The 13,416-nt window shown below is 45.5% G+C and overlaps 1 protein-coding gene across 1 annotated transcript; it reads left to right on the forward strand.

Moving 5' to 3' along the window:
• Window positions 1-1,762: 1,762 nt before the first annotated feature.
• On the forward strand, window positions 1,763-5,893 carry LOC129833395 (parvalbumin beta-like). Its single transcript, XM_055897967.1, has 5 exons — window positions 1,763-1,875; window positions 2,362-2,448; window positions 3,345-3,477; window positions 5,175-5,284; window positions 5,607-5,893. The coding sequence occupies exons 2-5, from the start codon at window positions 2,388-2,390 to the stop codon at window positions 5,627-5,629; spliced, it is 327 nt and encodes a 108-aa protein (XP_055753942.1). The 5' UTR covers window positions 1,763-1,875; window positions 2,362-2,387; the 3' UTR covers window positions 5,630-5,893.
• The last annotated feature ends 7,523 nt before the right edge of the window (window positions 5,894-13,416 follow it).

Consider the following 13,416-nt stretch of genomic DNA (forward strand, 5'->3'; position numbering starts at 1 on the left):
ACTTACGAGCCTATACCTGACAATGCAGATTTAAAAAGTAAGAACAACATTTGCTAAATAAAAAAGTAGATAGTAACACAATAAAAACAATAACGAGGGTATATACAAGGAGTGCCTGTACCGAGTCAATGTGCATGGGTACGAGGTAGTTGAGGTAACACAGTATGTACTGGTAGGTAGCTAGTGATGAAAGTGACTAGGCAATCAGGATATATAACAGCGTAGCAGCAGTGTGTGTGTGTGTGTGTGTGTGTGTGTGTGTATGTGTGTGTGTGTGTGTGTGTGTGTGTGTGTGTGTGTGTGTGTGTGTGTGTGTGTGTGTGTGTGTGTGTATGTCATCATTATGCATGTGTGTGGGTTTATGTAGTATGTGTGTGTTGGAGTGTCAGTGTAGTATGTGTGTGTTGGAGTGTCAGTGTAGTATCTTTAAATTTAACTAGGCAAGTCAGTTAAGAACAAATTCTAATTTTCAATGACGGCCTAGTGTAACAGTTTTAACTTTAGTCCGTCCCTTCGCCCCGGGCACGAACCAGGGACCCTCTGCACACATCAACAACTGACACCCACGAAGCATCGCTACCTATCGCTCCACAAAGCAGAGCAAGGGGAACCACCACCTCAAGGTCTCAGAGCAAGCGACGTCACCGATCGAAAGGCTACCAGCGTGCACCACCGCCAACTAGCCAGCCATTTCACATCCGTTACACTAGGAACAGTGGGTTAACTGCCTTGTTCAGGGGCAGAACGACAGATTTTTACCTTGTCAGCTCGGCGATTCGATCTTGCAACTTTTCGGTTACTAGTCCAATGCTCTAACCACTAGGCTACCTGCCGCCCCCATGTGTGAGCTTGTGGGGGAAGTCAATTGAGTGTGCATAGAACCAGTGCAAAAGAACTGCAATAAATAAATAACTACTAAAGGGGGTCAATACCAACAATTTGAACTGAAACCAGTTGACATGAGATAAGCCACAATATAGCTAAGTAGACCTACATTATGTTATATGCATCAATTTGTTTTGCATCTATGTCAAATATGGCAGGAGGAGCCGGGTAAGGAGTTGGACACCTCCTTCATACCCAAGCAAAGGGATAACATTCATTACTTTTGACTGAACCTTAGAAACTCTGCTTTTATAGCCTATAGTAAGAGGGTGTGATGGGAGTTTTAAAATCTGTTATTAATGACACATCCTGTGTTGACAGTATTCAGTGTACATGCTGGTTTATGGACTGTACACATTAAGTAAGTATTTGAAGACCCTAATTGTACTGCTGTGTTTTCATTCCATGTCATGTTTGTTACTTTACACTCACTCAGATGTATCATTTGTGGTTATTAATAATCCATACAAAATGCATAACATGGAGTAGATGTTGACTCTGAAGAGGACTGTACTCTCCAAGGTTCTGTCCATTCACAGCTATAGAAAATGTGAAATTCTGACTGGGACTTTTATCTCCCCAAAGAGCCAAATATATCCTAGCATCTTTGCTCATCATTGTGGATCATAGTCAACGCTTAATATTTCTACATGGAAAACCCCCATTATGCAAAAATGGACTATGGGATAGTTTGGCATTGTTTATTCCTATCAAGACAATTAACAGGCTGGGTTGTAAGCTCTACCCCCTGCAAGTTAGTTGACAATAGTTGTGAAAAATGTTCTGCTCTGATTAGTTAATGAAGGGGGAGGAGGAGTTCCAATTGCGATGTTATCTCCTAGGGTTTGAGGACAGAGAAACGTCATGTTTGCTTTCTGGATCACAAAGCTGCAGGAGGAGAGTGGTGTTGGGTAATAGGCAAAAATCAAGAGAGGCAGAGATCTGCGCATCACTGACTTACAGCGCGGACACCACCTCACCCAGATAACGGTTAGTACCAGCCAGGCTTTAAAGATATATTATGCGTTGATCTTTTGTTTCAGTTCTGTAGGGATTGATGTATCTTTCTGTGTATTCATGAGTGTTTTGTGCGTCTCAGGGTTTTTAAATGGGATCAAATGTAATTTGGTTTAATTCCACAAAAAATAGGACATGTGCAGACGCAGACCTCTCAAGGTCTCGCTTGGAGACAAACAATTGTCCTTAAAGTTGCATCGTCAAGACTTTGGACAAATTTGTAATTGTTTTGCAAAATGTATTTAGTGTTTTATTCATAGAGCCACAGCTTGAAAAGTCAAGCAATTGTCATTGAATAAATTCCACAGAAACAGTAGCTATATAGTACCTCGAAGCTGAAGGAGGATAGGCTGATGAGGGATTTGTCTGATGCTTTAACAAAAACACACCCTGACTGTTTGTGTCAGGAAAACACACTGTGTCACTTTCATTTATTGTGATGTGTTTCCCTATTGCAAGCACGTGTCCCTCAGGCACAGAGAACCATGGCGTTTACAGGGTTGCTGAGAGAGGAGGACATCAGGGCTGCCGTCAAGGCTTGTCAAGGTGAGTCAAACACGTGAACACACCATTACACACACACACACACACACACACACACACACACACACACACACACACACGCCCAAGAGTCCCACTCCCAAGGGCGGTCCTATATTGGGGGAAGGTTGGAGGTTGGATCCAGGTAACCAGGCAGCCAGGGGGCTGGGGAGCAGCAGAGCAGTTACCACCCAGATACCAGTGTTTATGCTGAGCATTGAAGAGAAGACTAAATCAAGCCAGTCAAGCAGGCTTCATTTGCAGCCCACCAGCATTTAATTATTTAGCTACACATTACATCTGCTTCAGAGGGCAGACTAAAGCACACCATCCAGAATACACCCACATGTAAATGTAAATACACCCACATGTAAATAAATACTCACGTTTCAGTATATCATCAGCATAACTGTTTGTGGTGTATAATATATTATTTAAAACAGACTTGATCCATCATTCTCTTTCTCTGTTCTTTATGAGACATTTGGTTTTCATAATGACCTGAGTAACTCTCTGTAAGTGCATAAACTGTGAATAAAAATGTATTGATTTAAACATTTGATCTGTAGCATAATGTCACACGTTCACATTAGAATGGATTCCCTGAGGTGTTCTGTGAATCTGTGTGTTTAGATTGGATAATAATGTCCTTAACTACCATATTATTGTCAGGGCTCAGTGGCATTAAAATGCTAGAGGGTTTGTGTTTGTGATTGTGAATGTCTGTAGTAGTCAAATGAAAGTAATTTGAGCGCATGAGAGAATGTTCCATCTCTCTATTCATCCCCCTCTCCATTCTCTCTCCTTGTCATGCTGGCGGATCTCTCTTTCCTCACACTCTCTCACTTCCTCTCGACATCTCTCTACATTTCTCTTGATCGCTTCCCCCATCTCTCCATTAGCTCCAGGCACATTCAACTTCAAGTTGTTCTTTGCACAAGTGGGACTGACCGGCAAGCCAGAGGCAGAGGGCCAACGGGTGTTCAGAGTCCTGGACCAAGACCAGAGTGGATACATAGAGGAGGAGGAGCTGAAGTATGATATGAGTTGGGGAGGGTGGCTGTGTGTGGAGGGAGGGAGGGTGTGTGTGTGTGGAGGGAGGGGGGTGCACGTGAAGGGGTTGGTCCCAGAAATGTTCCATATGCACATAAAGCTTATTTAGCTCAAATATTGTGTACACAATTCTTTACATCCCTGTCATTGAGCATTTTTTCTTTGCCAAGATAATCCATCCACTTGACAGATGTGGCATATCAAGAAGCTGATTAAACAGAATTATCATTAGACAGTTGCACCTTGTGCTGGGGACAATAAAAGGCCACTCTAAAATGTGCAGTTTTGTCACACAACACAATGCCACAGATGTCTCAAGTTTTGAGGGAGCATACAATTGGCCTGGTGACTGCAGGAATGTCCACCAGAGTTGTTGCCAGAGAATGTAATGTTCCTTTATCTACCATAAGCCACCTCCAATGTCGTTTTAGAACATTTGGCAGTATGTCCAACCAGCCTCACAACAGCAGACCACGTATAACCACGCCAGCCCAGGACCTCCACATCCAGCTTCTTCACCTGTGGGATTGTCTGAGAACAACCACCTGGACAGCTGATGAAACTGTGGGTTTGCACAACTGAAGAATTTCTGCAAAACCTGCCAGAAACCGTTTCAGGGAGACTCAGGTGCGTGCTTGTCGTCCTCACCAGGGTCTTGACCTGACTGCAGTTTGTCGTCAAAACCGACTTCAGTGGGCAAATGCTCATCTTCTATGGCCACTGGCACGCTGGAGAAGTGTGCTCTTCACTGATGAATCCCGGTTTTAACTGTACCGGGCAGATGGTAGACAGCGTGTATGGCGTCATGTTGGCAAGCGGTTTGCTGATGATAACACAATTGCATTTTATCGTTGACAATTTGAATGCACAGAGATACTGTGACGAGATCCTGAGGCCCATTGTCATGCCATTCATCCCCCGCCATCACCTCATGTTTCAGCATGATAATTCATGGCCCCATGTTGCAAGGATCTGTACACAATTCCTGGAAGCTGAAAGTGTCCCAGTTCTTCAATAGCCTACATACTCACCAGATATGTCACCCATTGAGCATGTTTGGGATGCTTTGGATCGACATGTACGACATTGTGTTCCAGTTCTCGCCAATATCCAGCAACTTCGCACAGCCATTGAAAAGAAGTTGGACAATATTTCACAAGCCACAATCAACAGCCTGATCACCTCTATGTAAAGGAGATGTGTCGCGCTGCATGAGGCAAAACCAGATACTGACTGGTTTTCTGATCCACGCCCCTACCTTTATTTTTAAGGTATATGTGACCAACAGATGCATATCTGTATTCCCAGTCATGTGAAATACATAGTTTAGGGCTTAATGAATTAATTTCAGTTTACTGATTTCCTTAACTCAGTAAGATCTTTGAAATTGTTGCATGTTAAGTTTATATTTTTGTTCAGTGTAGTGTGTGTGTGTGTGTGTGTGTGTGTGTGTGTGTGTGTGTGTGTGTGTGTGTGTGTGTGTGTGTGTGTGTGTGTGTGTGTGTGTGTGTGTGTGTGTGTGTGTGTGTGTGTGTTTGTCATGCTCATAGAAAGAGCCTGATGTATTCAAGCTGAAATAAACTATACATTACATATCAATACAATGAAGCAGCATTGACACATGAGATGTAGGTGTAGTTCTTCACTCCTCTCTCCTCTCTTTGTTTGTCTATCCCCAGATTATTCCTGCAGAACTTCTCCTCAGGGGCCAGGGAGCTGACTGATGCTGAGACCAGAACTCTCCTAGCGGCAGGAGACAGAGACGGGGATGGAAAGATAGGGATGGAAGGTACAGATTACAGTACACTCACATCAGCACTACACACACCTGACAGGAGAGCAACAAAGGGACTGTCCAATGCTGACACGAAATATCATCTTGATAATAGTTTCATCAGTTTTATATAATTATATTTGATATTATTCCAGATGGTAGGGGATATTGCATCTGAAGGAAGGAAGGAATGCTGCAAAGGCATAGTGGAAGAACCAGTAAATAAATGCAAGCTTTTTCAACGTATGCAATATTCACTGTGACTTGGCTGTGAGGTCACACGTCAGGTGATCACTATATCTCTTTGTCATCGCTCTGTTTCTCTGTTCTCTTGCAGAGTTCTGCGCTTTGCTGAAATGAAGCTTTCACTCCTCATCAGGGCTGTCTCTTTTTTTTCTTTCTTTTGGTACTTTTTACAACGTCTGGAACCCAAAACGTCCAGATTCAGCAAGTATGGAGGGAAATGCCCACCTCAGCGACTCGATTTACATGCCTGCTGGTCCTCTCCCCGGTTGATGGTGCATCTTGGCACATAAGTTCGTAGCCGTGGATATTAGGTGTATAAGTCAGTATCAGTCTATCCATTGGGTAACTGGTACGGTTTAATAAAGGATTTAAAACGTAGATATGATGTCGGTGTGTCTTACTACAGTCCCGAAGGTTATGTTGGCGTTTCAGTGCGTATTTGGGTCTAAGCTATTAGCCTGATTACCCCAGTGCATTTAATTGTGTGTTCTGCATGGGCCTACAAGAGACAACGCAGCTCTAAATGTGATGATATAAGCAAAGTGCCCACGGCCTGTGCAGGCTGCATTTCCGATGCAGTATAAAGCAAGCGAGGGGCTGCGTGCCTACAGCACGCAACCATGGACAAGCCCCGGAGCCCGGACGATGCCAGCTACAGTACATCACAGAGTGACGGAAACCTCTTGAGTAGATGACGACGAGCGAGATCATTCATCAAGACAATGAGATGAGTAGCCTATTGTAAGCATCAGTTAAATCCATCTTAATTTACTTATACTGTACTGACAGCGATACGTCAGTCTGCAAAGAGGCCGGACAGGTTAAATATGGTTAGATGTGGGCAAAACAGAATATTTCGGAAAAATGATAGAAATATTTGATTAACTCATTCAGTGTTGTGTTCCCCGTACGGCGTGTCCATATCAGGACTAACACCGCCTTCTGCTGGAGATAATTCAATCTTTTTTTATTTATTTTTTATTTTTTTACCTTTATTTAACTAGGCAAGTCAGTTAAGAACAAATTCTTATTTTCAATGACGGCGGGTTAACTGCCTGTTCAGGGGCAGAACGACAGATTTGTACCTTGTCAGCTCGGGGATTTGTCAGCTCGGGGATTTGAACTTGCAACCTTCCGGTTACTAGTCCAACGCTCTAACCACTAGGCTACGCTGCCGCCCCAAATGAATACTTTTCAGACCTAAACATGCTTATTTCGATAGATGGGTTAACATCTGCCTTTGCCCATGAAGAATCATGTGAATAAAATATATAACATTGTATTATCTATTGTAAACGAAAAAGACGAGAGTATTCATTTTGATATATGCATACAATTATGCGTAATGTTTGGGTAGGCTATAGCCTATAGGCTACACTTATAGTCTACATAAAGTCATTTGAGTAGGCTGTAGCCTATAACAGTGTTCCCCACCTGGCATCCCACGGGCCGAAATCTGTTCCAAAGTATTCCCACACATAATAAGGAGATATACAGTAACAGTCAAAAGTTTGGACACACCTACTCATTCAAGGGTTTTTCTTTATTTTTACTATTTTCTACTTTGTAGAATAATAGTGAAGACATCAACACTAGTAAAATAACACATATGGAATCATGTAGTAACCAAAAAAGTGTTAAACAAATCAAAATATATTTTAGATTTTAGATTCTTCAAAGTAGCCACCCTTTGTCTTGATCTATGCTTTGCACACTCTTGACATTCTCTCAGCCAGCTTCACCTGCAATTATTTTCCAACAGTCTTGAAGGAGTTCCCACATATGCTGGGCACTTGTTGGCTGCTTTTCCTTCACTCTGCGGTCCAACTCATCCCAAACCATCTCAATTGGGTTGAGGTCGGGTGATTGTGGAGGCCAGGTCATCTGATTGTGGAGGCCAGGTCATCTGATGCAGCACTCCATCACTCTCTTTATTGGTCAAATAGCCCTTACACAGCCTGGAGGTGTGTTGTGTCATTGTCCTGTTGGAGAAACAAATGATAGTCCCACTAAGCACAAACCAGATGGGATGGCGTATCACTGCAGAATGCTGTGGTAGCCTGCTGGTTAAGTATGCCTTCAATTATAAATAAATCACCATCAGTGTCACCAGCAAAGCACCATCACAACTCCTCCTCCATGTTTCATGGTGGGAACCACACATGCGGAGATAATCCGTTCACATCCTCTGTGTCTCACAAAGACATAGAGTTTGGAACCAAAAATCTCAAATTTGGACTCATCAGACCAAAGGACAGATTTCCACTTTAGTTGACAACTCAACTAAATGTAAATCCAAACTAGCCGTTTAATGATGTCTGTGTCCTGTGGGGTGGCTCTGCATGGCATCCCAGTTTCGTAAATAGTTGTATTGATCGAAGGCTTTTCTTTCTCAGGCGGTAAAAGGTGATGGAGGACACTCACGCCGAATTGCATTCATACCCTCTCCATCCGTCTTTGTCTCCCAACTGACTGACGGATACTCTATATCCAACACCACACAGGTGACATGCTAATCCCGTTAGTGCAGTGTCGCATTGAGAAAGGAAGGCGTTCTTTCTACCATTCCATCCAGGTGTAAACACAATGTCATGGTGAAGTTGTTTGAGAGCTAATAAACTGCTTGGAGTGGCTATATAGCTGGTATAGGAGCATAGCATTCAACCTTTGTAGCCAGGCCTACTTCATACACATGGGCGTAAAGGTTGCCGGCATTATTTAAACTCTTTGCCTATAAAGAAGAAGGATTAGGTGGTAAGAGGCTTCATTTTAAAAACGTATTTACTGATTCTGTGGAATTGTTAAAGGTCCTCTATGCAGGGGAGTCGCAGAAGGGTAGAATGCGTATTACAGTGACTATATCAAAATATTTTGTGCGTAATATGCCTAGCTGTGTTTGTGTCAATTAATAAATCAATTAGATCAATCACGAAAAAGCATGAAGTCATGAAGAGCTGAAGTGTTCCTTTCCACCATGGGTCTACCCTTAGCAACATATCTTAATAGGCTATCATGATATTTACATTCTACCCTGGAAACAGAAACCTAATATGTTGTGACTTTATGAGTTTAAAATGTTTTTACATTCTATCAATAGGGCTGGCCTGATACTGAGAATTGATACCCCCAAACAACCGATGTTCTTTTATCTGCCCAGATGCGTGAATAGTTGGTCAATGAAGTCACTCCCTAGCCTACTTTGGTTTCAAGGCGGCTATGACCTTGCCACGTCTTTAGGCCCTCACAAACATGGTTCTAACTCTGAGCCCCTGAACAACCTCATGTGTTACGTTAAAAAGAGCCGTTTTTTTGCAAAACCGATGCTGATATAGTAACTGGGACTCAAACTCCTATAAATGGTGTGGGTCACCGCACCGGGTCACGGAATACAAAACAGAAGGAAAGGGGTTAGGGTCAGCCAACTCGAGTTATCCACTGATTTTCACTCGCCTTCACGCAGCGCAATGGTGAGTAGGATGTGCGCTCTCCGAAGGAACTTCAGTGCGCAAAGGGATCTCAGATGGGGGCATTGAATTGGAATACATCCGAATAGTGAATATGGAACCAACATTTTACATGGAGCACCGGACCTCTCAGTAAAAATGGATTAAAAACATGTTAGGGACAATTTTCAGCAGAGGCAAACTTGATCATTTATGGACAGCAGTTGTGAAGGTGGATAACAATTTGAGCTTCTTACCAACCGTTATAATCATTAGTCACTGATTTGTTCTCCTCTTTTATTTTATTTATTTGAAAAACAATCAGATTATGATAATTAGAAGACAAAAGAAAAGTAGATGTGCAGCGTGTATGGAGAGGTAAAACAACAAAATGGGGCTTGTAAAGCACCTCCTTTCAAATAGAGAAAAATAAAGAAGAATGGAATGGAATAACTAATAGTTTTATTTGTACAAATGCCAGATGTTATGCAAAAGAGAGAATCACCAAAAGCTATGCCTCGAAAAGTTGGGTTTCCTGAGATGGGGGTCATTGTCTAGCTGCCTCTGATAGGCGTGAAAGAGAGGGTGATTATGTTACAGATGCAGTGAATGTCATTCAATTTACTGAATCATATCACACACTCGTATTACAAACAAACCCAAAAAATAGTAGCCTATATTTACCTCATAAACAGTATGCCTATAATTATTTTAAATGGTCTATTTAACCTTTTACACTCGTGGAATTGGCTTATATGGATAGGGATAAATTGAAATGTTTCTTGCAGAAGAAATATGAAAACCATATGCATAACAATGGTAGCAATTGAAACGGAACAGTTTGGAAATTATGGGGAAATGATTAGACACAACGGTTCACCTGACACAAGACTGAATCCAATCATTACGTTGTTGATTTTATGTGCATTTTACATGTACTCTACTTCTCGCGGCATTTGTTGAGAACAAAATCTGAAAATACTATGGATACATTCAGTAACATGACACGAATATTCCTGGAAAATGCGGGTTAGGTGCAAAATATGACAAATAAATGACAAGGTTTGAGTGAGAGGCCTAACTGGTGTCTCCAAGTGGCCACACACCTCTCCAAATTGTGCACAGTTCCTAAGTAATTTTACTCAAAGAAGAGACTTCAACTATAAGGTGCTTTTTTTAGCCCTCCTAGAGCAAGTACACGTATTTGGTGAGGAACACAACCCTGCATCCCGGCCATCACACAATTACTGTTGTTGTTTACGCAATTGTCACGATCGTGTGGCGGATTAACGGACCAAAATGCAGCAGTTGGAAAATATGCCATCTTCTTTTATTTTAACACGAAGATGAACACGACACAAAAACACTTTAACAAAACAACAAAATAACAAAACGACCGTGAAGCTACAAACGTTGTGCACAAACATACAGGCTACTAACGTTCTTACATAGACAATTACCCATAATTAATGAGAGCCTATGGCTACCCTAAATAAGGCTCCCAATCAGAGACAACCGAAATCAGCTGTCTCTAATTGGGAACTCATTCAGGTAACCATAGACTCTCCTAGATAACTAACCAACATAGACAACTCTAGACATATACACTCAACACAAAACCATCTACTACACCCCATAACCCCTTTACCAAATAAACACCCAAAACCAACAAAACATAAACATTCCCCATGTCACACCCTGACCTAACTAAAATAATAAAGAAAACAAAGAATAATAAGGCCAGGGCGTGACATAACCCCCCCCTTGAGGCGCGAACTCCGGGCGCACCATACACAGTCTAGGGGAGGGTCTGGGTGGGCTCCCCTCCACGGTGGCGGCTCCGGCTCTGGTCGTAGTCCCCACGTCACCACAGTACCTAACCACCCCCTAGGCCTCCTCCAAACGACCCCCCTCCACATTAACCCCATTGTATTAAGGGGCAGTTCCGGACTAAGGGACAGCTCCGGACTAAGGTCCAGTACCAGGGTAAGGGGCAGTACCAGGATCAGGGGCAGTACCAGGGTAAGGGGCAGCACCAGGGTAAGGGGCAGCACCAGGGTAAGGGGCAGCACCAGGGTAAGGGGCAGCTCCGGACTGAAGAATGGCAGCTCCGGACTGAGGGACTGCAGCTCCGGACTGAGGGATGGCCCATGGCTGGCTGACGGATCTGGCTGCTCATGGCTAGCTGACGGATCTGGCTGCTCATGGCTAGCTGACGGATCTGGCTGCTCATGGCTAGCTGACGGATCTGGCTGCTCATGGCTAGCTGACGGATCTGGCTGCTCATGGCTGGCTGACGGATCTGGCTGCTCATGGCTGGCTGACGGATCTGGCTGCTCATGGCTGGCTGACGGATCTGGCTGCTCATGGCTGGCTGACGGATCTGGCTGCTCATGGCTGGCTGACTGATCTGGCTGCTCCTGTATGGTTGGCGGCTCTGGCAGATCCTGTCTGGTTGGCGGCTCTGGCAGATCCTGTCTGGTTGGCGGCTCTGGCAGATCCTGTCTGGTTGGCGGCTCTGGCAGATCCTGTCTGACGGACGGCTCTAGCGGCTCCTGTCTGGCTGGCGGCTCTAGCGGCTCCTGTCTGGCGGACGGCTCAGTGGGCTCATGGCAGACGGGCGGCTTTGCAGGCTCATGGCAGACGGGCGGCTTTGCAGGCTCATTGCAGACGGATGGCTCAGATGGCGCTGGGGAGACGGATGGCTCAGATGGCGCTGGGGAGACGGATGGCTCAGATGGCGCTGGGGAGACGGGCAGTTCAGTCATTGCTGTGCAGACGGCAGACTCCTGCCGGCTGAGGCGCACTGTAGGCCTGGTGCGTGGTGCCGGGACTGGTGGCACCGGGCTGGGGACACGCATCTCAGGGCTAGTGCGGGGAGCAGGAACAGGGCATACTGGACCCTGGGGACGCACATTAGGCCTAGTGCGTGGGGCCGGAACTGGTGGTACCGGACTGGGGACACGCATCTCAGGGCTAATGCGGGGAGCAGCAACAGGATGCACAGGACTCTGGAGACGCACAAGAGGCTTAGTGCGTGGTGCCGGAATTGGTGATACCGGGCTGGAGACACGCACCATAGGACGAGTGCGTGGAGGAGGAACAGGGCTCTGGAGACACACTGGAAGCCTGTTACGTGGTGTAGGCACTGGTGGCACTGAACTGGGGCGGGGAGGTGGCGCCGGAAATACCGGACCGTGCAGGCGTATTGGCTCCCTTGAGCATTGAGCCTGACCAACCTTACCTGGTTGAATGCTCCCCGTTGCCCGACCAGTGCGGGGAGGTGGAATAACCCGCACCGGGCTATGTAGGCGAACCGGGGACACCATGCGTAAGGCTGGTGCCATGTAAACCGGCCCGAGGAGACGCACTGGTGGCCAGATATGTAGGGCCGGCTTCATGACATCCGGCTCAATACTCAATCTAGCCCTGCCAGTGCGGGGAGGTGGAATAACCCGCACCGGGCTATGCACACGTACAGGAGACACCGTGCGCTCTACTGCGTAACACGGTGTCTGCCCGTACTCTCGCTCTCCACGGCAATCACAGGGAGCAGGCGCAGGCCTCCCACCTGACTTCGCCACCCTCCCCCCAAGCCCCCCCCAAAGAAATTTTTTGGGTTTTCCCACAGGCCTCCCACCGCCTCGTCGCGCTGCCTCCACTCGCCGGCACCCCTCCCCGCACTGCGCCAGAGAATCCCAGGCGGGCTCCGGCACTCTCCCCGGGCCGATCGCCCACCCGTCGATCTCCTCCCACGCAGTGCAGCCCAGATCCTTTGTAGGTTCCTTTTCCTGTCTCCGAGCTAGCTCCTCATATCGCCGCCCCTCCGCCCCCGCTGCCTCCAGCTCAGCCCTGGGGCGGCCACATTCTCCTGGCACCTCCCGGTCCAAAATTTCCTCCCATGTCCATGAATCCCCGTATTTCTCCTGCCGCCGCTGGTCATGCCGCTTGGTCCTATGGTGGGTAATTCTGTCACGATCGTGTGGCGGATTAACGGACCAAAATGCAGCAGTTGGAAAATATGCCATCTTCTTTTATTTTAACACGAAGATGAACACGACACAAAAACACTTTAACAAAACAACAAAATAACAAAACGACCGTGAAGCTACAAACGTTGTGCACAAACATACAGGCTACTAACGTTCTTACATAGACAATTACCCATAATTAATGAGAGCCTATGGCTACCCTAAATAAGGCTCCCAATCAGAGACAACCGAAATCAGCTGTCTCTAATTGGGAACTCATTCAGGTAACCATAGACTCTCCTAGATAACTAACCAACATAGACAACTCTAGACATATACACTCAACACAAAACCATCTACTACACCCCATAACCCCTTTACCAAATAAACACCCAAAACCAACAAAACATAAACATTCCCCATGTCACACCCTGACCTAACTAAAATAATAAAGAAAACAAAGAATAATAAGGCCAGGGCGTGACAG

The sequence above is a fragment of the Salvelinus fontinalis genome, chromosome 34 (genome assembly GCF_029448725.1).
Source record: "Salvelinus fontinalis isolate EN_2023a chromosome 34, ASM2944872v1, whole genome shotgun sequence".
Lineage (NCBI taxonomy): Eukaryota > Metazoa > Chordata > Actinopteri > Salmoniformes > Salmonidae > Salvelinus > Salvelinus fontinalis.